Source organism: Neomonachus schauinslandi, chromosome 14, assembly GCF_002201575.2.
Source record: "Neomonachus schauinslandi chromosome 14, ASM220157v2, whole genome shotgun sequence".
NCBI classification, from domain to species: domain Eukaryota; kingdom Metazoa; phylum Chordata; class Mammalia; order Carnivora; family Phocidae; genus Neomonachus; species Neomonachus schauinslandi.
Window position 1 is genome coordinate 25,943,954 of NC_058416.1, and position 25,456 is coordinate 25,969,409.

The 25,456-nt window shown below is 54.2% G+C and overlaps 1 protein-coding gene across 1 annotated transcript in view; it reads left to right on the forward strand.

The window, feature by feature from the left end:
* ZBTB7C (zinc finger and BTB domain containing 7C) overlaps nt 1-19,834 on the forward strand; it is a 106,564-nt gene extending 86,730 nt beyond the window's left edge. Inside the window, exons 2-3 of the mRNA XM_021686110.1 lie at nt 6,292-7,518; nt 17,220-19,834. Coding sequence (XP_021541785.1) covers nt 6,308-7,518; nt 17,220-17,871 — 1,863 coding nt within the window. The 5' untranslated portion in view covers nt 6,292-6,307 and the 3' untranslated portion in view covers nt 17,872-19,834. The remainder of the gene's footprint in view (nt 1-6,291; nt 7,519-17,219) is intronic.
* Nucleotides 19,835-25,456: the final 5,622 nt, after the last annotated feature.

Consider the following 25,456-nt stretch of genomic DNA (forward strand, 5'->3'; position numbering starts at 1 on the left):
AGGGCCTGGGTGGGAAGGTGGGGGCATGGCATGGCATCCCCTTGGGGACACTGCTGTCTACAGGCCCTCCAGGGCATGGGAATCTTAGGGTCACCAGGGAAGCTCCCAGAGTGCACTGAGGGGGCACTTCTTCCCAAAGAGACAATGAAATAGCAAACACAACCCCACCTCCTGCCTGGAAAAACAGCCCCCAGTGACATGGTTACATGCGCTCCTCCAGGAATGGGACAAAAGCTCTGGACCAAGGCACAGTGAGAAGTCACTACTGGGTAGGCAGGCCAGCCTTCGTGTCCACGGTCACACAGGCCTGTTGCCCTGTCCTCATCTCCGTTTTGCACCTGTAGCTTCAAATCGTGACAATAGTTATCAGGTTTTCATGACGCTGAGATGGTAAGATGAAGAAACAGTAGCCCAGAGAGGCAGAGGGGCCTCCCAAAGTCACACAGCGAAGGGTTCCTGATTCCCAGTCCCAGCAGACATGGTTCCAAGAGCAGAGGAGATGGGACATTTAGTGTAGGGACAGCCACCCTCCATTCCTCAGTGGGCTCCGATGAGACACTGACCACCAACCTACAGTTCAATGGGTTTCATCTCCTCTATTTTAAAAGGTGGGAGAAAGCTTAAGGAATTATAAGAATTTTCTCTGAGAAACATTTAAAGCATTTTTGTCTTTAAAGGAATAAGCCCTTAACAAGCAAGAAAACTTGGCTCTCCATAAAGAACTGATTTTCTGAGGTTTTACTGATTTTGACTTGATATTTAACAGTCACAGTTTCATTTACAAGCCATCATCTGAGATGAGAATGTGTCTCTGAGTGCGAGGACCCTGCTGCCCATATGGTAGCTTGGTGGGAATTTGGGGAAGGTGCCATTTCCTCACCGTGTCTACTTGCATCTATCAAAACAGCCCTGTAATACACTCATTTTGTTAGACTGAAGCTTTTCTCCGCCATCTGCTAAATATTGCAGATCTAGAATGTCTATGAAGTCAATAGTGCCCGTGTTAGCTACCTACTGCTGCATAACAAATCACTCTAAAATTTAGAAACTTAAACCGAGAGTAAACATTTGCTGTCTCACAGTGTCTGTGGGTCAGGAATTCAGGAGCAGCTCAGCCAGGTGGCTCGGGTTCAGCATCTTTCAGAGAGCTGCAGCCAGGCTGTCATCTGAAGGCTTGCCTGGGGCTGGAGGACCCACTCTCACAGTGGCTCATTCACACAACTGGTGAGCTGGTGCTGGCTGCTGGTAGGACGCCACAGTCCCTTGCCATGTGTACCTCTCCATAGGGCTGCTTGAGTGTTGAGTGTCCCCCTAACATGGCAGCTGGCTTCCCCCAGAATGCCTTTGATGACCTCCTCTCAGAAGTCACATGCCATCAAGTCCACAAATCCCATTGGTTACACAGGTCAGCCCTATTCATGAAGAGGGGGACCACACAAGGGCATGAGCCCTTGCTACCGGAAGGCAAGAATCATGGGGTGGGGGACATCTTTGTGTCTGCCCTTAGAGGCAGTGCCATTGTATAGTGAACAACCTGCACAACAGTAATTTCGGTGCTGCTGGGCCCCTGCCGTAGACCTTCACCAACTGCATGCCAGGACTGTGCTAAGTATCGTAATGACAGTCTGTCCTCAAGCGGCTTACAATCTAGCAGAAACACCAAGACACAGAAAATAAGTTACAGTACAAGGTAGAGTGAGATAAATGGCAGGAGTCATCCGGGGTTCAGGAGATCTAAAGGCTGGAGAGGCCTGGCATCTGAATTGAGAGACAGACAAAGGGTCATCTGAGTGGAGTCTTGAAGTGTGGGTGGGATGGGGCCTCCTGGAGAAGGAGGATGCTGGACGTGTGGGGTGCTGGGTGCTCTCCAGCCAGGAGCTCAGCATGAGCAAAGGCACGGAGGCTGAGAAGCAGGATTCATGTCAGAGGGTTAGAGGGAAGAGGATACAGAGCTAGGATGTGGAGCACATTTGAGATCAGTGCTGTGGGCAGTCAGCTCAGAAGTTACGATGGAAAAGCCTGATGGAGCCTCAGCTCCATTTCCTCCTCTCCCCTCCTCCCCCCTCACCTGGCAGAGCTTTGCCAGAACCACCCCCAAGGGGGCTGCTTGCACGGAGCAGAGGAGGCTGCCCGGGAACAAGTGGGTGAGTTCCAGGGCCCCCTCTGGGGTCTCAGAGCCACTCTGCCCATTCTGAGGAAAGCAGCATCCTGGAGCTTGCTTCGGAAGTCTTCCTGATGCTGCAGCTGCTGAGGCCGGCCAAGCCTTCATCCACCTGCTGCCCCTGCCTGCTTGGCCCTCCTGAGAAAGTAGGGCCAACCTCCCCTGCCGACCCAAATCCTTCCCACCCCTCCTGCACAGAGGCACCCCTCAGCATCTCTGAATGCCTGGAGTCTGGGCCCCTCGAGCAATAGCAGGGACTACTGGCCCTTCTTGGTGGCCTTTGTGGAGAGGTAAGAGGTAGATCATTTGTTGTTAAGAGCTTGGCCTGGGGAACCAGCTTTCGGACTCAGATCTTTATGCCTTAACTTAATGTCTCTGTGATTCTCCTTCTCCTCCTTTGTAAGATAGGGACGGTGATGATTATAGGAGCTAAATCCCAGTTGTTGTGAAGATGAGCAGGCCTGAGGGCAGATGATGGTCCTGATCCCTCATTTGGGAACCCCATTGCGTAGGGCAGGCACTTGGCCTGCGGAGAGAAGGTGCTGGCCGAGATTGGCCTGGCCCTATCCTCCCCAGGAGGCCTGAGTGTCTAAAGCAGGAAGCTGGGGGCCAAGATGGTGGGGACCAGGGTCCTCGGGGCCCCCCTCACTGCACAGAAGGTCATGTTGCACCTGGCTGCAACAGAGCAGCCCACCTGGGACCCACAGCAGGCATGGCAGCCATGAAGGAGCCACCCAGCCTGGAGCCTCTCAGCTTGCCAGGCATCCTTAAGCCCTCCACTTTCCCTCTGGCCCCCACATGACAGCAGGGAGGCCTGGCGTGTCAGGGAAGGAAGGAGCCTCAGAATTCTCTCTGTGGCATAGACAGTTGAGGCCTGCAGCCTGGGGATGCCCTCCCTGGTCAGAGAGAAAGAGGGGAGTCCTACACAGGACCTCAGGGGGACCCGAGCCTCCCAGAGAGATGTAGAAGTTCTTTCAGTAGACAAGAACCAAGTTAAATGGGGCCATTCAGAGCAGAACCCCAGACCTAGAGTGCCTTGGTGGGTCTGCCCACTTTGCACTTGCTGTTCCCACAGCCTGGAACACTGTTCCCTACATCGTCCCATGACTGGATCCTTCTCACCATCCAGGCAAAGGACACTTCCTCAAGGAGGCCTTCCCTGACCACTCTGAGTAAAGTAGTCTCCCTCTCGCCACCACCTCACCCACTACTATAGATAGATGATAAATAACATTGGGGTGGAAGAAGATTTATTGATTGGTTTAGGTTGTTTCCTATCATTTGATTTTTTAACTTAAGCTTTTTATTTTTGATGTAAGTTGTTGATTCACATGTAGTTTTAAGAAATAATCCAGATATCCCATGTCTATTTTACCTAGCTTTCTCCAATGGTAACATCTTTCAAGATCACAGTATGACATCAACTATGATATTGACCAGTCTAGATACAGGACATTCCCATCACCAGGAGGGTCCCTCATGTTGCCTTTTATAACCACGCCCACCTCCTTCCTGCCCCAGCCCTTCCTTAGCCACTAGCAACCCCTCCCATGCTCTCCATCTCTAATTATGCCGCCTCAAGAACGTTATGTAAATGGAATCATATAGGATGTAACCTATCGGTATTGGCTTTTTTCACTCTGGCTTATCCAGGGATTTTTATGCATCAGTAGCTCATTCCTTTTGATTGCTGACTAGTCCTCCCTGGTATGGATGCGCTGCAGCTTGGTGAACCATTCACCCATTGAAGGACATCTGGGTTCTTTCCAGTTACTGACTACTATGCACAAAGCGGCTGGGAACATTTGCATTGAGGTTGTGTGGACCTAAGTTTTTATTTCTCTGGGATAAATGCTCACGAGTCCTTTCTGGGTCATATGGTAGTTACATATTTAGTTTTTTAAGAAACCACCAAATTGTTTTCCAGGGAGGCTGTACCATTTTACATGCCCACCAGCAATGGCTGAGTGGTCCAGTTTCCCCACATCCTCGCCAGCATTTAATGTTATCACTATTTTTATTTTAGCCATTCTGAGAGGTGTGTAGGGAGCTCTCATTCCTCTTTGGTGAATCTTGCTGTATCTTTATCACAGTTAATGTCTCTGTAAAGCTGGGTTAGAGCAGGGGCTTTCTTGGTCTACTCTCTGTGCGTCCCCAGAAGTCAGGGCAGGGCCTGGCACAGGGAGAAACCCAGTGATGATTTAGGGAATGAATGCATGGCCTGTGGGGTCTCTGGCCCTTTTAAAGATGAGAAGGCGGGAAGACAGCAAGGCCTTCACTCTGGGAAACCTCCTGAGCCCCTCCCCCCAGTGGGATCGCTCAGGGAAGCCTTGGGCCCTCGGTGATGGGAGAGGATGGGAGGGGGAAGGAGCACCAGCACCCAGCACTCCCGCCAGGCTCCTGGTGCCTCCAGACCCCATTCAGCGCACATACTGTGTGCTCGGCACTCCTCACTCCTCCCCTCCCACTGCATCTGCCTTCCCAGGGTAGAAACACCCAGAAGATAAATGTGTGGAGATCCCCAAAGCTCTTCTCATGGGGGCACGGGGTTTTCAGGTTTTGTTTTTGTTTTTATTTTCTCTCCACTGTAATTGCACCGGGGTATGGGCCTGGCTTTTGCTAGGATTTACACATGGGCCAAAATCAAGCTTTGCCCTAAGTAGAAGGGTCCTCCAGGCGATGGTATAAAAATTGAGGTGGTTTTTTGTCCAGGTTGAGCCTGATGACTTGGGCTATGAGTCTTGCTCCCTGCAGGGAGGTAATACCCAGTGTCCTCCATCCTGCACTTTTCCCTCCTGGTGGCTCTCACTGGCCACACTTCCTTTTTTGTATATGGAATGCTAAGGGGTCTCAGAAGAGGCTTCTCCCTGCAGGGGATGCGTTTCCCTGAGAGTGACAGAATACAGACATGATACATTAATAATGTACTAGAATTTAATGCGGAATTTAAATGTGTATTTATACCTGAAACAGCTCACAGATATACATATATAAGAGGTCAGTATTTAAAAGAAAAAAAAGATCAAGATGGGCAAAAGAAGAGAAACTTCATCAACTAAGATGAAGCCAGAAGGAAGGTCCAGAAGGCAAAACATAGGCCATAATGCCCCCATTCCCATCCTGAAAATGGGCCACAAAATCGGTTTTCAGATTCCTAGTGGCTGTGTCCATGCTCAGGCTGCCATAACAAAGCAGGAAAACGCAGGGGGGCTCCAACAACAGAGATCGATTTTCTCATGGTTCTGGAGGCTGGAGGTCCAAGGTCAAGGTGTCTGTGGGTTTGGTTTCTTCTGAGGCCTCTCTCTTGACTTGTTTTCTTGCTGTGTCTTCATGGGGTGGTCCCTCCATGTGTGTCTGTGGTCTCCTCTCCTGCTACAAGGATACCAGTCAGACCAGGCGAGGGCTCACTCATATGACCTCGTTGTAACTTTAATCACCTCCTTAAAGGACTTACCTCCAAATACAGTCACATTCTGAGATACTAAGGGTTAAGACTTCAACATAAATGGTGAGGGGACGCACCCCAGCTCCACTTCTAACAGGAGCCAATAGGATCAAGATGTTCATCCATTACCTGAGTCAGAGGTTTTGTGGGAAAAAAACCAGAGCATTTTCCCAGCAGGAGCCCTGAGAGGTGAGAGAACTGTCCCCCCGTGGCCCTTGACCCACGGATGTCGTGTGGGTAAGTGGTGGACGCCATCCCCATAGCACACAGAGAGGTTGAGGTTCACGTGGCCGTCCATTCTCGTGTTTCGCAGCTTCACGTTAATCAAGTGGAATTCAGTGAAAATGTGCTTTCGAGAAGCTTCCACAGCCTTGGCGGCATGGCATATACCAGCTGCCCAGTGAGAAGCCTAACTGCGAGAGCTTTCGGGGTCCCAGGAGAGAGCCCGCGCATTGGACAGTGAAAAGCCTGGCTGGCCAGCTGGGCTCTGAACTGCAGGTGGGGTTTGGCAAAGCCGAGAGGGAGGAGGGCCACCCTCCTGGTGGAGGGGGAGACCCTAAGCAAAGGCAGAGGTGCTGTGGCCAGCCCACCCACCAGCCTGGCTTCCCAGGGGGGACCCCAGCGCCTGGACTCCCCTCCCGGACGACGCCTCTAACCCCGGTCTCCTCTCTGTGTGTCCCTGCAGGGCTCTGGCTGAGACCATGGCCAATGGCATCGACGAGCTGATCGGCATTCCCTTCCCCAACCACAGCAGTGAGGTCCTGTGCAGCCTGAACGAGCAGCGGCATGACGGCCTGCTCTGCGACGTGCTCCTGGTGGTTCAGGAGCAGGAGTACCGCACCCACCGCTCCGTCCTGGCGGCCTGCAGCAAGTACTTCAAGAAGCTGTTCACGGCCGGCGCCCTAGCCAGCCAGCCGTACGTCTATGAGATCGACTTCGTCCAGCCCGAGGCCCTGGCAGCCATCCTGGACTTCGCCTACACCTCCACGCTCACCATCACCGCCTCCAATGTCAAGCACATCCTCAACGCCGCCAGGATGCTGGAGATCCAGTGCATCGTGAACGTGTGTCTGGAGATCATGGAGCCCAGCGGGGACGGCGGGGAGGAGGACGACAAGGAGGACGACGACGATGACGAGGAGGACGAGGACGAGGAGGATGAGGAGGACGAGGAGGAGGACGAGGAGGAGGACGAGGATGACGACACGGAGGACTTTGCCGATCAAGAAAACTTGCCTGACCCCCAGGACATCGACTGCCACCAAAGCCCTTCCAAGACGGACCACCTCACAGAGAAGGCCTACTCGGACACACCCAGGGACTTCCCTGACTCCTTCCAGGCTGGCGGCCCCGGGCATCTGGGCGTGATCCGGGACTTCTCCATCGAATCTCTGCTGAGGGAGAATCTGTACCCCAAGGCCAACATCACTGACAGGAGACCCTCCTTATCTCCGTTCGCCCCTGACTTCTTCCCGCACCTCTGGCCAGGGGACTTCGGTGCCTTCGCCCAGCTGCCCGAGCAGCCCATGGACAGTGGGCCACTAGACCTGGTCATCAAGAACCGGAAGATTAAGGAGGAGGAGAAGGAGGAGCTGCCCCCACCCCCACCACCCCCCTTCCCTAGCGACTTCTTCAAGGACATGTTCCCCGACCTTCCTGGGGGGCCGTTGGGCCCCATCAAGGCGGAGAGTGACTACGGTGCCTATCTCAACTTCCTGAGTGCCACCCACCTGGGGGGCCTCTTCCCGCCCTGGCCGCTGGTGGAGGAGCGCAAGCTGAAACCCAAGGCCTCCCAGCAGTGCCCCATCTGCCACAAAGTCATCATGGGGGCCGGGAAGCTGCCTCGGCACATGAGGACCCACACCGGGGAGAAGCCATACATGTGCAATATCTGTGAGGTCCGCTTCACCAGGTGCGTATTACCGCCCTCAGGTGAGGGGCCTGAGCAGGTGGGGGGCGGAGGGGGGTCAGGGGAGGGTCAGAGCGGGGCACAGAGGGCTGGGATGGAGACAGGAGACCCTCCTTATCTCCGTTCGCTCCGTTCGGCGGAGTCCCACCTGGATCCGAGACACATGTCAAGTGTATTTGCTAGAAGGCACACTAGGCTTTACCTGGTGCAGGGATTTCCAAACTCGTTTTAAGAGCTAAAATATTTTCTGAAATACAGTATGAGGTGGGAGGCCAAGATATAACACAGTTGAGAGCAGAGCTGTTCTGGGTAAGTCAGAAGTGAGGGGCCTCGGCTCCTTGATTGCTTGACCTACCTCTCCCCTTCCCCAGGTGGAAGCTCCCCAGTGGAGTGCCACCTCTTTATTTTGCTTGGCGCATGCTCGGCATGCCAGGGGCTGTCCTAGGCATACTGCAGAGACCGTCACCACAACCACGCCCTGGGAAGATGGGGAGGCTCCGTGGCCTCTGTTTGCAGATGATCAGTCCACTTCCCTGTGGCAAGTTGGCCACCCGTAAGCACATGGAGAGGAAAATGCCAGAGCTGGGACTTGTGTGACAGCAAAATCTGTGGCCAGGAGACCACAGAGACCCCTGTAGTCTTTTCAGTCTTCTTCCGGATCCCATCTAAAGGATAAGCCTCTCTTTATGTTCTCCCCGCTGACTCTCCATGTTAGGAAAAGGGTTAACTTTATGCGGTTATAGAATTTGAAATTTGCAATCAGTACATTACAAACCTTTCACCTTTCACAGACCCTGTGCCATTCAGCAAAGGTGTGTTACATACCTTCTCTACACTGCAACTTTTGGGTTCGAAATTGATTGGTGGGATGCTGGGGGCTCAGATGTGTTCCCTGCTTGATTTTGCTGGCCCTCGTTTTGGGAAAATATGGTCTGTTGGTGCTATGTGGTGGTCACTGGTGTGAGGCTGACCCTCCCAGCCACTTCGGCAGTGGAGAAACTTCTGGTGAGTGGCGTTGCCTCAGGGCTCGGTCATTTCTGTGGATTGGATGTGGACAGACCCTGGTGGACAGCTGCCCTGTGACCATGACTTACCAGACTAGGTCCTTTCCCCACACTGCCCCCGTCCCTGGCAAAGAACTCCCCTGGAGACCCACATTTGTGCCAAGGGTGCCGCTGTTACCCCAGATCCTCTTGGAGATTCCTCTTTGGGAACTGCTGGGGGCTCGTTGCTTTGATTTTCCTCAGTGGGCCTCAGCTTTGGTCTTTGAGGAGAAAGTGACTTTTTTTTTTTTTTGAGCCAAGTTGAATAATAGCAAATCAGGGACAGTAGTTTTCGGGGGAAAAATTAGATGAGTCTTATAAAGTAATGAGACCCACTCTCTTGGGTGGCTTCAAAACTCTATTTGAAGTTTCCAGAGAAGGGTATCAGCAATCTATTCAAGCGACAGCGGCATGGCGGACAGAGTCCTGCAAGCTCCTTTGGTGACTGTTTCAAAGGACGATCCTGATTGTTTCCCAGGTGGCCTTGGGGTCCCCACACAGCTGCTTCTGAGAGGGAAACCCCAAACAGAATCTCTCCCAGATGCTTTGGGCTGACATACCCCAGGTGCACCCCCTGCTCCCCCACAGTGCTGACCTCAGGGCACTCTGCTCCTGTTATCGCCACACAGCAGCTGGACCCAAAGTTCCTGGGACTCACCTCCCCTGGGATAACCCTCACGAATGGCCCTGCCACTCTAATCACCCCCCCTTACCCCACCGCCGCCACCACCACCGCCGTCTCCTGAATTCACCTTAGCTCCACAGGCCAGGCTAGAACACCCGGATGACGTGTGACAAAAGCACGGAGATGGTATTGGGGAGATAAACTAGGGCACAATCCACATTCGAGTACCGTTCACCCATCTCCGGCCTGTGACTCCCAGCCCAGTCCCCTGGGAATGACTTCAAAGACAAGGACACCCTTCACAGGCCAGATCCAACAAAGCCAGGCCCCAAGGCAGCCAAAACACCCCCTTCCTGCCATCCAGGGTCCACGTCCCCAATTTGCCATGCCTGTTCCCTTCACACAGGGCTGACTCCGGGACACCTCTCCCCTTCAGGGGAGCTTCGGCTCTGTGGCTTCGGGGGATGCACATCTCAGCATGCCACACAGCAAGCCTGCCCAGCACCCCAAGTCCCTTCCCTCTCTGGCCCTCCCCTCCGGGCCTTTCCCACACACAGAGCCTTCTGCGCAGGCCACGCCAGTCTGTGGCCCTGCCTTCCCTAGGGAAAGTGTTAAACTTGGTCAGTCACTGCAGACAGACTTCTTGCCCTCCTGACACGAGAACATTCTCTGAGGAGGCCTCCTGGTTCGGGTCAGGAGGCTGGGTTGTATAGGAGGGCTGCATTCCAGAACCCTCCCTCCCAGCACATTCCTGATGATCACTTAGGGGGCCACTGTGCCTGCAGCCTCACCAGCCCTCCCAGCCAGATCAGCCGTGGGGCGGTTCCGGCTGTGCGTCTGCCCTGCCCTCCCTCGGGTCCGCTTCTGCTCTTCTCTGGGCCCCCTGAAGCAGCCACGTTCCCGCCTCCGTCAGCACCTCCCCTCACCCAGCTCCCACTGGACTTTGACCCTGCTGAGAAAGATCGGAGTTGCTCTTGGGGCCCCCCTTCCCAGAACAGAGGCACCCCAGAGTGGGGGGAGCTTGGACATTTTCCTGGTCTCCTCACACAAGGGACTCTGGGGACTTGATTTCGTACCATGGGCTGTGCCTGACCGCCCTCCCTGTCCCATTCTTCGCTAGAGCCGGCTCCATGCTTCCCTCCTGCCCCCTCCCGGAGCTGCCCTGCAAGGCTGCTTCTCTGTCCCCTGGCCTGCAGCTTCTCCCTATAGTCAAGTCCTCTAGCAGCCCCTCCACGGGACCTTCTTGGTGGCTGACTTCCTGCACCACCTCCCACAACACCTTCCCTCCCTCCCCAGATGGAGGCACTTCAGCAGCCCCTTGAAGCAGTTGCTGCCTCTTTGACCCAGAATTCCCAGCCTCCCTTGCAAGGCCAAGCTGCTCCTGGGCACCTGGCCCCCCAGAGTCTGAGGGAGCCCGGACCGGCCGCCCTCGACTCCTCCTCTTCGACACTATTTTCCCTCTCTTTCCTTAAACACGGCTGAGCTTCCACTCTCTGGTCAGGCCTCCTTTCCCTTCCCCTTGATGCTGACCCCACCTCCCATCACCCCAAGGGATGGTGGAGCAGCCCACCCTCCTCCTGCAAAGTGGCCCTTTGGCCCAGGCTCAGAGTTATGGCCTCAGATGCCAACTCCCAGAATGTCCACGCCTCATGGGAACATCATTCCTGACGGCTTCAGCAGCAGCAGTGGTGGAAGGATTGGACATCCCTCCCACACAGCCCATTCTGCCCCTAAAGCTCTCATTCTATGGTTCTCCAAGAAGAGAGGGGAAGGCCTCCCCCACCATGGTGTTGTCTCTTCCTTGGCGTCAGACCCTCACCTCGGAGACGGCGCTCCATTTCAACCAGCCCTGGGGACCGCTGTCTTTCCACTGATTGTTCCAGATATGAGACTCCCCTGGAGCCCCAGGCAGGGCCTCAGAGGCCTCAACCAGACTATGTTTCTTTGGGTCCCCGCTGTCCCACAATCACTTGGAGTCCTTCTGCCTGTGCCTCTCACTCTGAGCATCACTCTCTGGCCAGCTGTGACCTCACCAGGCTCCACCGGGCCTCCTGCCACCGTCCCATAAAGGCCGCAGGGCTTCGCTTCCGACACCTGCCGCCGGCATGAGCCCCGTGCTGGTTCCTCCACACGCCCGCAGTGGTCTGCTCTCCAGACCAGGCCAGGAGCCTGGCTGCTGCCTTTTTCCAGTATTTTCCTTTTAGCCCTCCCACTCCTGGCAGCCCTGGGGACCTTATTAAGATAATGCAATGTCATTAGCAGTGGCACCAGGAAGAGGGTTTGTCTCAGACAGTCAGGTTACCAAGAAGTGTGGGCGGATGGTGCTGGGGAAGCATTATCGGGACTGGGAGCCCTCGTGGAGGCTGGGGACGCCAGGCGAGATCCCGCGGCCCTTTCCTTCACTCGGTGGAACAAGCTCATAAGGACTGGCACAGCTTTCCCATGACAACGAGCTCTCTGGGCTGGAAGGGGGAATGCAGATCAAGGCTTGGGTGCACGTGGTCTGGGCTGGTCCCCAGGGCAGGGTCAAGGAAGGGGCTGGCAGACAAGGGGGTCAGGGCGAGCCAGAGCACACTGGAGTTGGAGCCGGGGGCTTCTGAGAACTGATCCTGCACCAGCAGGTCATGGGTCAGCCGGCAAAGCCACCATGAGCCCCACGGCACGCTCCGTGTGGTGTACCAACCACGCAGAATACAAAAGCGTCCGACAGGTTCTCATCAAAGCAGGTCGGGTAGCTTCGGTGCCACGGACTGAGCGAGGGTGCCCGGGACCCGCTAAGTGCTGCTGAACGGGGGTGGGGGGGATGGGGGCTCGGTTTCTCAGCGGGCTCTGGCGCCTTGGAAAGAGCACTGGAGTGGTAATCAGGAACCCCAGGTTCAGGGCCTGGTTCTGCCTCTAACGGGATATGTGACCTTGGCCTCCCCCCGCCCCGCCCCCCGCCGAGCCTCAGGTTCCCATGTGTAATGTGTGGGGCTTGGAGGAGGTGTTTCCTATGGTTGCTCCCAAGCCCATAACTCCATCCATACATTGCCCAATATCAGGGAAGCTACGGACACATTGTCGTAGCCTCTCTGTCCCCATTTCCTCATGACAAGGATGGCAACACCAACTCCATGGGCTTCGGTGAGATAGGGCATAACTGCCTGGTGCACAGCAAGCACCCGACCCCTGCTAATGATTCATACTGAGAGCCTTGGTTCCTTATCTGCAGCAGCTGGGGCCAGTGCTCCCTGTCCGTGGGTGGGCTCCCCTGCATCATCGTGCTGCCCGGGCTTCTGACGAGACAGGGCTGCAGGGGCTGGGGACAAGGCGGTGGCTCTGCAGGGATGCGGGGCAGCTAAGGGGAACAGCACGTGTGATGGCCCCTGCCAGGGGGGCGGGGACAGTGCCGACACCACGGGGCAGGAGAAGCTGAGGCTGACACATTCTTTTCTGTTGCTCCCTCCTTGCCCCTCCAGTGACCTAGCCTGAGGGGCAGTATTCAGGTCCCAGGGGCTCCAGAAGGTGAGGGCCAAGGACAAGACCTGGGTGGACAGGGAGAGGTTTGTAGAGGCTTGCCCTTGAATGTGACCTTGAAGGGTGGGGGTGGTGAGTTGGGAGTGGGAGACATTTCAGGCAGTGCAGTTTGCCAAAGTAAACTGAGAAAGAGGTGCAGGGAGGAGGGGGCCCCGAAAGAGGGTTCACGGCGGGGGAGGAAGGAGCACGCACGCTGACATCTGGGCTTGGACCTCTGGTGGGACCCCAGAGATGGCACACCGGTGTCCAAACACAAGATCTGCACAGAAAGGGAAGGAGCAGGGTTTACCAAGCATCCATTTCATAATATGGCAGGCTCTGCACTGGAGGGAGGGATGGCTGGAAGTCCAGCTCACGCCACCCGGTGTTCAAAGACACAGAGGTGACCAGAGCATGGCCCACTAGGGGAACAGCATATCCGTGTGGTGTGTGGGGGCAGTACTCCGGGGAGGGGGGCGAGCAAGTAGACGGGTGATCTTTTTTTCCCAGCTTTATTGAGATATAACTGACTTACAACATAGAAGGTTAAGGTCTATAGTGTTACGATACCACAGTAACGTGGTGGTGTGCACATTGACACATCCATCACCTCAGATGGTTACATTTTGTGTGTGTGTGGCAAGAACACTTCAGATCTACTCTCCTAGCAGCTTTCGAGTATACAATTATTGCAGTATTGTTAACTATAGTCACCGGGGGTCCCCCGAACTTACTCATTTAGTAACTGGAAGGGTTAGCTTGTAAGGGCCTTGCAAGCCATGCCAAGGAGTAAGTTAGCACATTGGCCATCAGACAGGGGCAGCCTCAGGAGATTTTTAGTGGGACCACCAGACCTCCAGTCCCAAATGGAAGTGACCAAGAGCTCAGCTCCTGAAATTCAAGCTAGAACACTTTCCAACTAAACTTATGCCCCTACACAAACAAATCAGATTCGTGAGGAAGCGGGTGTAGAAGAGCCATAATATATGAAGCCAACTAGCTAGAAGGAGATTCAGTATAAGCCCATTCCCCAGATGCAAACACTCACAGAACACCAGAGGTCAAAATGGTGTGGCCCAGCCCCCCATTTTAGAGGTCAGGAAACTGAGGCCCAGGGCACTTAAGGGCCTAGTCCAGTTCTAGCAGTGTGCCTGGCCTTGGGCCTGGCTCTCCCAATGCACCTGCACATTATATCCACATGCACAGGTCGTCACAGGAATGAGGAGGAGGTGTGACCTTAGAAAGCCATTCCCTCTCTGTCTTTGCCTTCCTTATCTTGAGAGTTAAGGGGTTGAATGAAATCAGTATTTTCAAAGTCCCAGCAAATAATGCAGGTGACCCAGCCCACTGACTCAGACTGTGAATCAGAACATATTAATGTAATCCTGGTAGACTAGATGATCTCTAAATTTTATCATGGGCTTTGCAGCTCTACTAAGCCTCCCCACTGCTCCCACAAAACAAAAGTCACCATTTGGGACAGCGGGCTCCTGCCCAGGGCCGAGCTCCTCCCACACATGCCCCAGTCTTCTGGCCCCAGAGGCAGAAAGCTGGCTACAAATGCTCTGATTGTTCTGGTCTGCACTTCCTGCCCTGATAGGCCGCGGGCTGGGAGTCCCCTGTTTGAAAATCTACCTTTCTCAACCTCAGAATAGCTTGCAAAGAAATCATACCCCAGCAGGCTCCCCAGGCCTCCTTGCCCCTCACGGCTGGATACGTTTGGGAAAGCTGCTTGACTTCACTGAGCCTCAGCTCATCCTCTAAGTGAGGAAATTATTCTAGGTACATTGAATCTAGTTCATACGACCCCAGATTCTCTCATCAGTCCTAGATAATAGGAACTGATGTGTGGCCCTTGATTCATTTCTGCACAGAGAGGTTTAGTACCTTGCTTAAGGTCACACAGCAAGTTGTGGTGTGTGGTGGGTCCGCAGCTGCAGCAGGGACTCCCAGACCCCTAATGGCGGCCCCATCCCTACATCACAACTTGCCTCTGCATAACAACCTTCCAGGGTCATTGAAATGGTGTATTCATCTGCCCATAGCAGGTGCTCAATAAAAAGAAGTGATAGTCACCTTCTCAGCACTTCTTACACACTTCAGTTAAGTGCTGTTAAAATGTGCCTTATTTTGGATGCTCTAATGAAAAGCTTAGGAGAAGTGATAGATATTTATAGTAGGCCCTGAATATCTGAAGATTTACCATTTGCATTGTCCATTATTTGAGGGTGACCCTCAACATCAATACTATTAATTTTGTGCAACAGTGACTTTGAAAAATAACCACCTTACCAGGTCACGAAAGGATTAAATGAGGTAATATGCTTAACGGCCCAGTGCTGACTCTGCACCGAACCCTCCACCAGGCCCTGGGGAGGACACAAGTCCTACAGCCAATGACCAGCTAGCTCCCGCACTTCCCTGAGAGCCTTGGTGAATGGGTGGAATCCCAAGACTTATCCCTCACGACTAAATTGGCATTTAGCTCTTGAGGTATAAATGGTACCATGCACCCCACTCCTAAAATGGTGAAGAACGAGGCCTGAATTCTAGGCTCAGTTCTGCCATTACTCCTCTGGGTGACCTTGGTGAGTTTCCCTCCCGGGACCCCAGTTTTCCCTCCAGCAAAGGTGGTTCTTCAGGTGGTGCATGGACTAGCAGCAGCGGCAGTTGCAACTTGTTAAGAATGCAAATTCTCTGCCCCCCCGCAACCTCCCAAATCAGAATCTCTGGGAGTGGGGCCCAGAGTGCTGCTTCACCAAGCCCTGAAGGCCCTTCTTATGCAGGGTCAAGTTTGAGACCCACTAGCCCAGATGCTCGCTAAGACGGCTTCCTGTTCAAACCCTCAATCGGCCGGATGAAATGTGGGTTATAGATACCATAAGGGCAGCATGCTGGCTGGGGAAGGGAACATGGGATGTCACAGTAGGGTGCTACGCAGCCTGGGCGCAGCAGGTGGGTTGTGGGAGGGGAAGGGACAGGGAGTGGGGACGAGAGGAGGGTCTGGTGTGTGGAGACATCTGCCAGCTTCAGACAGCAGCATTCACCTCCTTCTCCCTGCCTGTCCCACTTCCCACCCCCATCTCTATCTCCCAGGTGCCCTTGTGCCTTCCTGCTGGGAGCACAGGTGGAAGGGGTGGCTCTGTCCTCCCTGGTCCTCCTCCCCTGGTCCCTGCCAGTGTTCTCCTGTGAGAATGTTCTTTTCTCTCCTGCCCCACCCCTGGGGAACCAGTCCAAAAATGAGAGCCAGTGAGACCTCTAGCGGCCGGGAGACACCAGGAGACCGGGACCTGCTCCTGCGGTCCTGGGGTTATATTGAGCATGGTTTAAATCTGGCCATTTTAGGGCGGATGCCTGGGCTCCTCATCTGCTCCGACCTCAAACCCGAGCCAAAAATTACAGGCAGATGCTCCACCCGAGCCACACCTGCGGGGAGGATGTAGGAGGACACAGAGCTTGTTGGCCTGCCAGGCCTGGCTGGGGAAGGCTACAGAAGGACCGTGAGACGAGTTCTTACAGCCCACCTGACTGCACTTCAGCCAGGCTGGAAGGCTCCGTTAGCCGGCTTGTGCAGCACTCAGTCTTTAGGAAGACAACCCTGTGATGTCAGTTTTCTTTTCAAGATCACCAGGAGGTGTACTGAATCTATTTGACACAAACCCAGATTCTCCATCAGCCCTGGATAATAGGAACTAATGTCTAATGCTAAATTCAGCTCAGTGCAGAGATGTTAAGTAACTTGCCCACCGTCATTCAGCATGTTAGTGGTGGGTCTGCAGCTGGAGCAGGGGCTCCTGAACCCCAATGGGAGCCCCACCTTTACACCATACCTTCCCTCTGAATAATAGCACTTAAATCCTGAAAAGCTTTGCTCTAGATTAGGCTACATTCTTGTCGCACCTGGCTCTTTTGCAAACCCTGGGATTCTCTGCAGACAAAGAGGAGAGCCCACAGCTTGGGATAAGAAACCACAGTGCAGGAGACTTGAACAAGGTGTGCCCGGCTTCCGTAGCCTCCCAGATTAGTGCTGAGGACAGAGAGCTCAACAGCCCAGGGGCCAGGATGGGACCTGGGGCTCTGGGCAAAAGCGCAGGACCAATAGGAGGGAGAACTGTTGCTTGGAGACAGTGGGCACGAAATTAAGGTGCGACCCAGTATCAGAGGTTGTCACACCATGCAGGGGCGAAGGACAGACTGCTGACTTGAGGGGAGAAGTGTCCCCAGGGAGCCCATTTTCCAGTCTGAGACAAGCCTCTGATAGGGAGGTGCTTCAGGATTCTGAGCGAATGAGTAAACCGACTTTCGGGAGTGAAGGAGGCCTTTCCAGACACTGCTCCTTCTCCAGCCCTCTAATCCACGTGAGTAGCCCCACCTGTTTGGAGCAAGGCAGGGGGTGCAAGGAAATCCCAGCATGGGTCCCCTTTCTGGACTTGGACACCACAGCCGCAGCCAGCTCTAGCAGGTTCTGGAGTAAGGGGGAAGAGGCTTAGGGGTGGCTCCTGGCGTTCAGTAAGGGGACTGACTAAGGCTCTGCATTGCAGGCAGGACAAACTGAAGATCCACATGCGGAAGCACACGGGGGAGCGGCCCTACCTGTGCATCCACTGCAACGCCAAGTTCGTGCACAACTACGACCTCAAGAACCACATGCGCATCCACACGGGCGTGCGGCCCTACCAGTGCGAGTTCTGCTACAAGAGCTTCACGCGCTCCGACCACCTGCACCGCCACATCAAGCGCCAGAGCTGCCGCATGGCCCGGCCCCGACGCGGCCGCAAGCCCGCCGCCTGGAGGGCCGCCAGCCTGCTCTTCGGGCCCGGCGGCCCGGCGCCCGAGAAGGCGGCCTTCGTCATGCCGCCCGCGCTGGGCGAGGTGGGCGGCCACCTGGGCGGGGCGGCCGTGTGCCTCCCGGGCCCCAGCCCCGCCAAGCACTTCCTGGCGGCGCCCAAGGGCGCGCTGAGCCTGCAGGAGCTCGAGCGGCAGTTCGAGGAGACGCAGATGAAGCTGTTCGGGCGCGCGCAGCTGGAGGCCGAGAGGAACGCGGGGGGCCTATTGGCCTTCGCGCTGGCCGAGAACGTGGCGGCCGCGCGGCCCTACTTCCCGCTGCCCGACCCGTGGGCCGCCGGCCTGGCGGGCCTCCCGGGGCTCGCCGGCCTCAACCACGTGGCCTCCATGTCTGAAGCCAACAACTAGGCTGGTCCTCGTCGACCCCAGTCAGGCGGCCCTGTCCCCTCTCCCACCAGGCCTCCCCTGCCCCACCCAGTGGGTCTGAACTTGTTCTTTGAAACATAAAAGAAACATGAAAAAATATTATCAGTAACGGTGGTATTTCCCAGGCCTCCTATGGCCTCCTGCCTCCCTTTTGAAGGTATCTGAGATGGACATCTCCTCCCAAAGGGCCTGGAGCCCGGGGCCTGGCCTCCACCTGTCTGTCGCTCTGGCTGTCACACAGAAACTCACAGGGGCCTGTGCCACAGAGGAGGCCACACCCTGGGTGCCCAGGAGCACTTTGGAGCTGTGTGGGGCTAGATGGAGGAAGGGAGCTTGGCCAGAGGCACACCGGATGGAGCAGGGCTGAGGCCTACCCATAGGGCTTGGGGCACGCATCCTCACCTAGCTGCAGCCCTATGGCAGAGTCTCTACTGACCCGTCTCTGCTGGGTCATTTTTCTAGTCTCCAGCCATCCTGGGATCCTTCTGGGAAATGCCCTATTGGGAGGGAGGGCTCCTGGAATCCGGGCCCATTTTTCCCTCCCTGTGCTGTAAACTCGGACAGGTCAGTCCTCTTTACCCTGCTACAAAGGGGGGCTGCTAATTTAGTTTCCCCTCCCAAACCCACCCACACACATACACACATCTACACACCTGTCCCTCCACAAAGAATTCTTGAGAAGGTGGGAGCTTTGCACTCCTAAAGTCCTATTGAAAACATGTCTTACCGGATTTGGTTTAATCACGTCCCCCTCTATATTAGCACAGGTGAGAAATGTGGCCAAACTAGACAGGGGTGACAGAGAAGAGCTGAGGTGTGGCTTGTCCACAGGCAGCTTTGGGGAACTCCAGGTACTCCCCACCTCTCCAGGCAGGCAGGCCACTGTGTCAGGGCCCTGGGGATGACTCTTTAAGCATTTACCCCACCTCCACACACCTCCTCCAGGGCTGTACAAAGTCTCTTGGGACCCCTGGGGCCAATACAGAAGGGATGGGAGCCACCTCTTAACACCTGATGACTGCCCCCCTCTACCCTGATTCCTGGAAACAGACAAAACACCTGGTTACCCAGGGTTGATGTTTGTTGTGGGTTTCTAGAGGCTTTGGTATCTCTGGGGATTGCCCCCTTTACTGTATTTGAGCACCCTCAACCTCCCCCCTCATCCCTTGGGGAGGAAGCTGGGATGTTTGACTTCCCTTGGTGGTGGGAAACAGAATCTTGGCTCCATTATGGGTTTGAAGGGCTCTGGGAGTTAGGGCTGCACACACACTCTCCCTGGTTCCTGAGTTTGTAGCAAGTTCTGAGAAGGAAGACCGCTTTGCTGGCCCAGCGCCTTCCTGTTCTTCTCTCCCCTTTCCTGCCCCTGTCCCCCTTCTCTTGCTGAGTTGGCCTTTGTTTCTCAGCAGCCCCGACAGTGGGAGGGTTCATCTGCATGGATTACCCAGGGCCTGTGTCCCCAATCCAGGAGCTGTGGACACGAGACTTCGGCTCTTCTTATCGCCTTGGCTTCTGCCTGAGCAAACACAAAAAACAAAAAGGCCAGAGAAGACCACAGACTCTGTCCCCCTCGCAGCTTCCCAGAAGAGAACCCTGACTCCTCACTCCCCCAAATGCCATTCCAATCAGAGGGAACTGTTTCTGACACCCTTTTGTCTTCAGATGCCATCTTCCTGGGCAGCCGCCTCTTAGATTCCCAGCTCCGTTTCTGACACTCGCTTCTGGGACCCATCCACCGACATCCCCATGCTTCCCCCCCATCAGCCAAGGGATTGGGGCTGACCCAAACTTTAGAAGAAAACAAGGAAAAATGAACAAATTGGAATCCAGTGGTGTTGGGGCTTTTGTTTTTATTTTGTAAAGGTAATGACTTCTTATAAACTCAGTTTTTCAGACGACTCGTTACTTCTTTTTGTTTTCTCTCGGCTGCAGTTTGGAGACATACATTGTAAAATATCCAAAGATCTTGAGTACTGTATGTTGGAGAAGAACCTGACGCAAATGGGTTGTGGGGGGCAGGGGTGCTTGTATTTTGTTTTTTTTCTTTGTTTTTCTTTTTTTTCTTTTCTTTTTTTCCTTTGGTGTCTCAATTTCCCTGTCTGTGGGAAAACTTTGGAATTTTTTCCTATTTATAACTTTTTTTTTTAATGTGAATTCTTTATGTAAAATGACACAACAGAGTTTGCCTTAGTGATTCAAAGGACAATCTTCCATAACTTTGGTCGCACGCCGCACCCCGCCGAGAAAAACTCTCAGCTAATTTTCTGGCCTATTTATTAAACAGTATGAATTGACTTGATTAAATTATTGAGAGTTGCACTTCTGTGAGAGGTGACCAGCAACAAGTCAATGGCTAGGTGTTCACCGCAAAAAGGATTTGACGAGCCGGTGTCACGGGTTTACGATAATGTCCAAGACATCTTTGCAAAAAACACAAACTTTTGACCCCTACACTTGAAGGCCAGTGTGGCGAGGAGCTATGCTTATTCAGTTTCCTGGTTCAGGCTGACTTCCTCGTTCCAGTGCTCCTTTCAGGTGTCAGGGGTGGTTCCCGGGGTGGGGACGCCAGAGCTGAACTCCTCAGCGTCTCCTACCTCTCAGATGCGTGAGGCACTGTGCGATCACAAGCTTGGGGACAACCGCGAGCCCGACTGCAAACTTGTGCATGTGCGCATGCGCGTGCCTCTGCACGCCCATGCGCATGTGCAGGCGCAGCCTGTGGCAGGTGAGCCCCCGGAAGTCGCGGGCTTGCTGACTCCTTTAACACCGCCAGGCCGCTGAGTTCCCCATCGTGGCGTCCACGGCGGCCTTCGTGTGCACTTGCCTTCTCTCGTTTCCTGGCAATGGAGCCCGACTTCTCTTCCCTTCTCACCACAACCTCTTTCCCAGGGAACACGAGATCCTCAAAGAGGTAAGCGTGGCCGTTGAACGGGGTCAACTTTACTCAGAACCCAGAGCGCGGACTTTCTGAGTAAAACTGTTCCTCGAGCTGTGTTTTCTGGATAACCCAGGGTTCCCCAGAGCCCCTTTCCTGCTTGCAATCCCCTTTCTTGCCATGGTCAGCATTCCTTTTTTCTTTTTTTCTTTTTTTTTAAAGATTTTATTTATTGGGGCGCCTGGGTGGCTCAGGCGTTAAGCGTCTGCCTTCGGCTCGGGTCATGGTCCCAGGGTCCTGGGATCGAGCCCCGCATAGGGCTCTCTGCTCTGCGGGAAGCCTGCTTCTCCCTCTGCCTGCCGCTCCCCCTGCTTGTGTTCCCTCTCTCGCTGTGTGTCTCTCTCTCTGTCAAATAAATAAACAAAATCTTAAAAAAAAGAAAAAAGATTTTATTTATTTATTTTTCAGTGAGAGAGAGAGAGCACAAGCAGGGGGAGCGGCAGGCAGAGGGAGAAGCAAGCTTCCCGCTGAGCAGGGAGCCCGATGCGGGGCTCGATCCCAGCACTCTGGGATCATGACCTGAGCCGAAGGCAGACGCTTAGCCGACTGAGCCACCCAGGTGTCCCATGGTCAGCATCCTTATAAACCAAATGCAGCATTTCTCCGTACAGAGGAAGGAACAAATGTGGGTTTCCAGACTCCTCCACACAGTGTGTCTTCAGGCTAATCCCTTCCCTACTCTGGTCCTCACGTTGCTCACCTCTAATACCAAAGGGGTGTAAGTACACCAGAGCGTCTCCAAGTTTTCCACCCAAACACCTTTCAGCAGTGGGGGTCAGTCACTTGGGGAATGGGGACTGAACTCTAAAAAAATTGCCTGAAGCACCCTTCTCATAGTGTAAAATTCTGCAGTTGCGGGTTGTGGCTTCGAAATTCGTGCATCTACATTCTATCACATAATATATATGCATTTGTCTTAATATAAAAATATCATTTTGAACTACTTACCAGTTACATTACTTGTCTTCCCTCCCCCACCCCCAGAATCTTCTAGTAAAGTCAGAACGTTCCCCAGCTACCCTGTAGCTTTGAGAGACCCAAGCTCATGGCTGAGGGCTTTGGGGGTCAGCACAGCCCAGTGCAAGAAATATGAGGCCAGGTACTCATCAAGATTTCGCTCAGCTCAGGTATCCTAGGCTCACTGGGTCCTCAGTCTGGGAGTCTATGTCCACTGAAGGCTGTAGGTAAACACGGAGGAGAGGTAGGGAATGGGTCCAATACGCCTTGACCCCTGCGGGCTCCTAAACCCATGTGAGTAAAATCTCCGCTAGTCCTGGCCAGGTGGATATTCCGTGGAGCCCTGCCGGGCGTGGCCCGCTCCCTCCGGCCCCAAGGTGCTAAGGGAGTTGGGGTGCTGACAGCAAAGGAACCTCCAGCACGGGCGGGGGGGGCAGGGGGGAGGGAAATGTGGGGGAATGAGGCCATTGAGGACAGAGAGCCAAGTGCATCTTAATCTGGAGAGGAAGTCTTAAGGGATACATGAGAACGGACCTTGGAACTTCTAAAGCTCCGTCAGGTGGAGGGAGGATTTTACCAAAAGTCTGGCCAACTCAAACCAATAGGAGAGAGATTCCAGGAGGTAGCTGGATGTCCGAGCAAAGGAAGGTAGCTTCTAACATCTACAGTTGTCCCAAAGAGGAGCGAGGTCCCTTGTGAGGCAGTGAGCTCTTGGTTAGTGGAAGGGTTCAACACAGCCTTTCAGGAATGCCAGAGACGAGAGTCCTATACAGAAGGAGGTCTGTCCCTTGGGTCCTCTCCATCTGATTTGTGGAAGGGTGAATATATATCCTCGTGTGACTCTGGAAGGAGGACTATGCCAGGGAGAGGGGGTGACAAGTGAAAAAGATGAGCTGGGACAAGTTCACAAAACCCAGCTTGGTGGCCCAGGGCCGCCTGCCCTCCCCCCACCCCCAGCCCTTGTCCTGTGACCTACAGCAACTTTGGGCCAGAGAAACGGGACTCTGTGTCAAAGAGGCCCTGACTTATTTTGAGACCCTGATTATGTGACAGAAGAGTATCGAACCAACACGAATTAAGACTATCTCTCACCTTAGGCCTTTCTCTGCCCCCAGGACCTGCCCTTACAGAACAAAGGTCTCCACTTGCGGGGCTGCAGAGGCCCAGGCCACGTCCTGGCAGACCTCTTCCCAGACCCCATTCCTCTTGTCCTGGGAAGGAGGAATCTCTTGTCACCTCTTCCTCCCTGAGGGCCTCCCGAGCTTACTGCAGAGTGGACAGGCGGGCATTTCCAGAAACAGGCACAGCTGTGTGTTCCCCCTGTGTGCACTTTCCCTTCTGAAAGGCACATGAAGTTAGGGCTTCATAAGGGAAAGAGAAAGAACAGGGCCTCATGGCCACAGGCTCCCTCATTAGGAAAGTCAGGAGGTCCTATAGGAGGGAAAATGCCACCTGCATGCAGAGAGTCAGAGACCCCTCCAGGGACCTGGGACAAATTCTGGAATCGAAGATGTTTACATCCAGTGGCCTCCTCCCCAACACCCCAAACCCTGTGTCGCCCTCCCCCCTTCTCCTGGTGCCCCTTCCTACCCCAATTGCCCTTCAGGATGTGGCCACTCTGTCTTCTCTTGCCTCCCCTCTGTTTACACCCTGATGGGAGCCGCCAAGGTTGAACATGACTCACAGGCTCCCTCTCCCGGGCTCTGCAGACCCCTGCTCCTCGTTCAGGGTGGAAAGGGTTAGGGTTAGGGCCCCAGAGCAAAGCCACACCAGGCTTCAGGCAGCCAACACGGGTGGCTGATTGGAACGGACAGCCTGGAAATCACGCCAGGGGGCTGTTACCAGTCTGTCTGGACCTCCCACCCCCCCACCTCTCCCCTACCCTGCTGAGGGGTGCAGGAGTAGAGGGGGATGCTGGAAGCCAGCAAATAGCCTCTTTCCCTCCTTTCAGCTTTGAAGCACCGAGAACTGAGTCAAACATGCATTTCCAGCAATTGATGGGGAGAAGATTCCCTGGGGAGGCTTTGCTCATTTTTCCCTCCTTACCACATCCTGGGCAGGGGCTTTGTGACCTTGAGGAACAGAGCCTACATGGTCTAAACCAAAAACTCTGGCCCTGAAATGGACTGACAAATAAGGACAAAACATCTCAAATCTGGACAATCCTGGAAAGCCTGGAAACTGATCACTTGATCTGCAGCCAGACATGCACCCGCGCGTGCGTACACATGCACACACGTACACACACAGACTCATCAGACAAATGATACACAGGCTGATGTCATCCCTCCTTGTAACAATAGGAGACACGGCAGCACGTGGACAAGACCCAGCAAGGCCGCTTTCCCCACAAGCCTCCCTGCTGGAATATTTATAATGCACTCTCATCTTTATCCTTGTGATTCCTCTGTTTAACCATGAACTTTGACCCTGACAATAAATGAAAAATAATAAACAAAGAGGTTTCTGGAAGAAGGAAGGAAGATAGAGTGAATCAGACCCTTTCCCGTGTTCCTCTAAAAATTAATACATTAAGTGCAAACCCTCTGAGTAACGTGAAGTGCTTTTGGTTTTCTCAGAGGACTCTTACATCAATTGGTCAACTGGGTTTTAACCCTAGGAGGCACATATCCTTATCCCTATCTGTATCAGTTGAGATAGTTAGTCAAACACCAGAACCCATATCCAGGCAGATTAAGTAGAAAAGGCATTTATTAAAGGAAATAAGTCTTTTGCAGAATCTCCACCAGGGCCCAAGAGTCAAGCTTGCCTAGTCGCCAAGATCAGTTGTGCAGGTTGCGTACTGCACAACACCGCCACTTTTGAAGAGGCACTATTCACACCCTAGACAGATCTGTATATTTGTTGTAAGAGACACTAGATTTGTATATCATAGTCATTTTCCAGCAGATGGCAGTAAAGTGTACAGAAGGGGTGCCCCTATCAAATTTGCACCAAGTCCATGGCCTGGAGGCCAGGAAGCCGGGAACAACTCCAAGCCACCCTGTGCCACGTTGCTCCCACAGAGGTCTCTGCTAGGCAGAGACCCCACGGCTCCCCCTACTGATGCCAGGCCCAAGACACTGGAGCTCCCCCCTGTGGCCCGCTCTCTACCACCATCTTCCCAGAAAAAACGGACCCCACAATCTGGGCTTCCTCACCTTGCTCTGACATCTGGTGCTGGTGCATCCGACAGCTGGAGCTCACGGCCCGCGCCTCAGCCTCATTGCAGGCCGCCACCGAAAGTCAGCCTCTGGCTTCCACCTTGACAAGGAGGGATTCGTGATGCGAATTCTCAAACAGAAAAAGAGTCCCAATAATGTGGGGTGGCCTCAAAGAGATCATTTATCCAAGCAGTATTCTGCAGATGAGCCCAAAGTGGCCAAACGGTGAGGACGAGGCGGCAGGCCTACAAGCTCTGGCCGAGCCAGGGCTAGAGCCAGGACGTGCTGACTCCTGGCCACCGCCCCACGCTTTCCCCTCAGAAGCTGAGGCCCAGAATGAGCTGAGGACCACCCGGAACAGAAGTTTAGACAGAGCTCGTGCTGGCTGGCTCCTCCTGATGCCTCAGGGCCCAGCAGCTCTGGTAAATCCGCATTCAGAGCTTCCCCCACCCCATGCCTGTGGGACACACAAGTCTGCCATCCCAGATAGCAAGGTTCACCAGCCTGGCTCCTC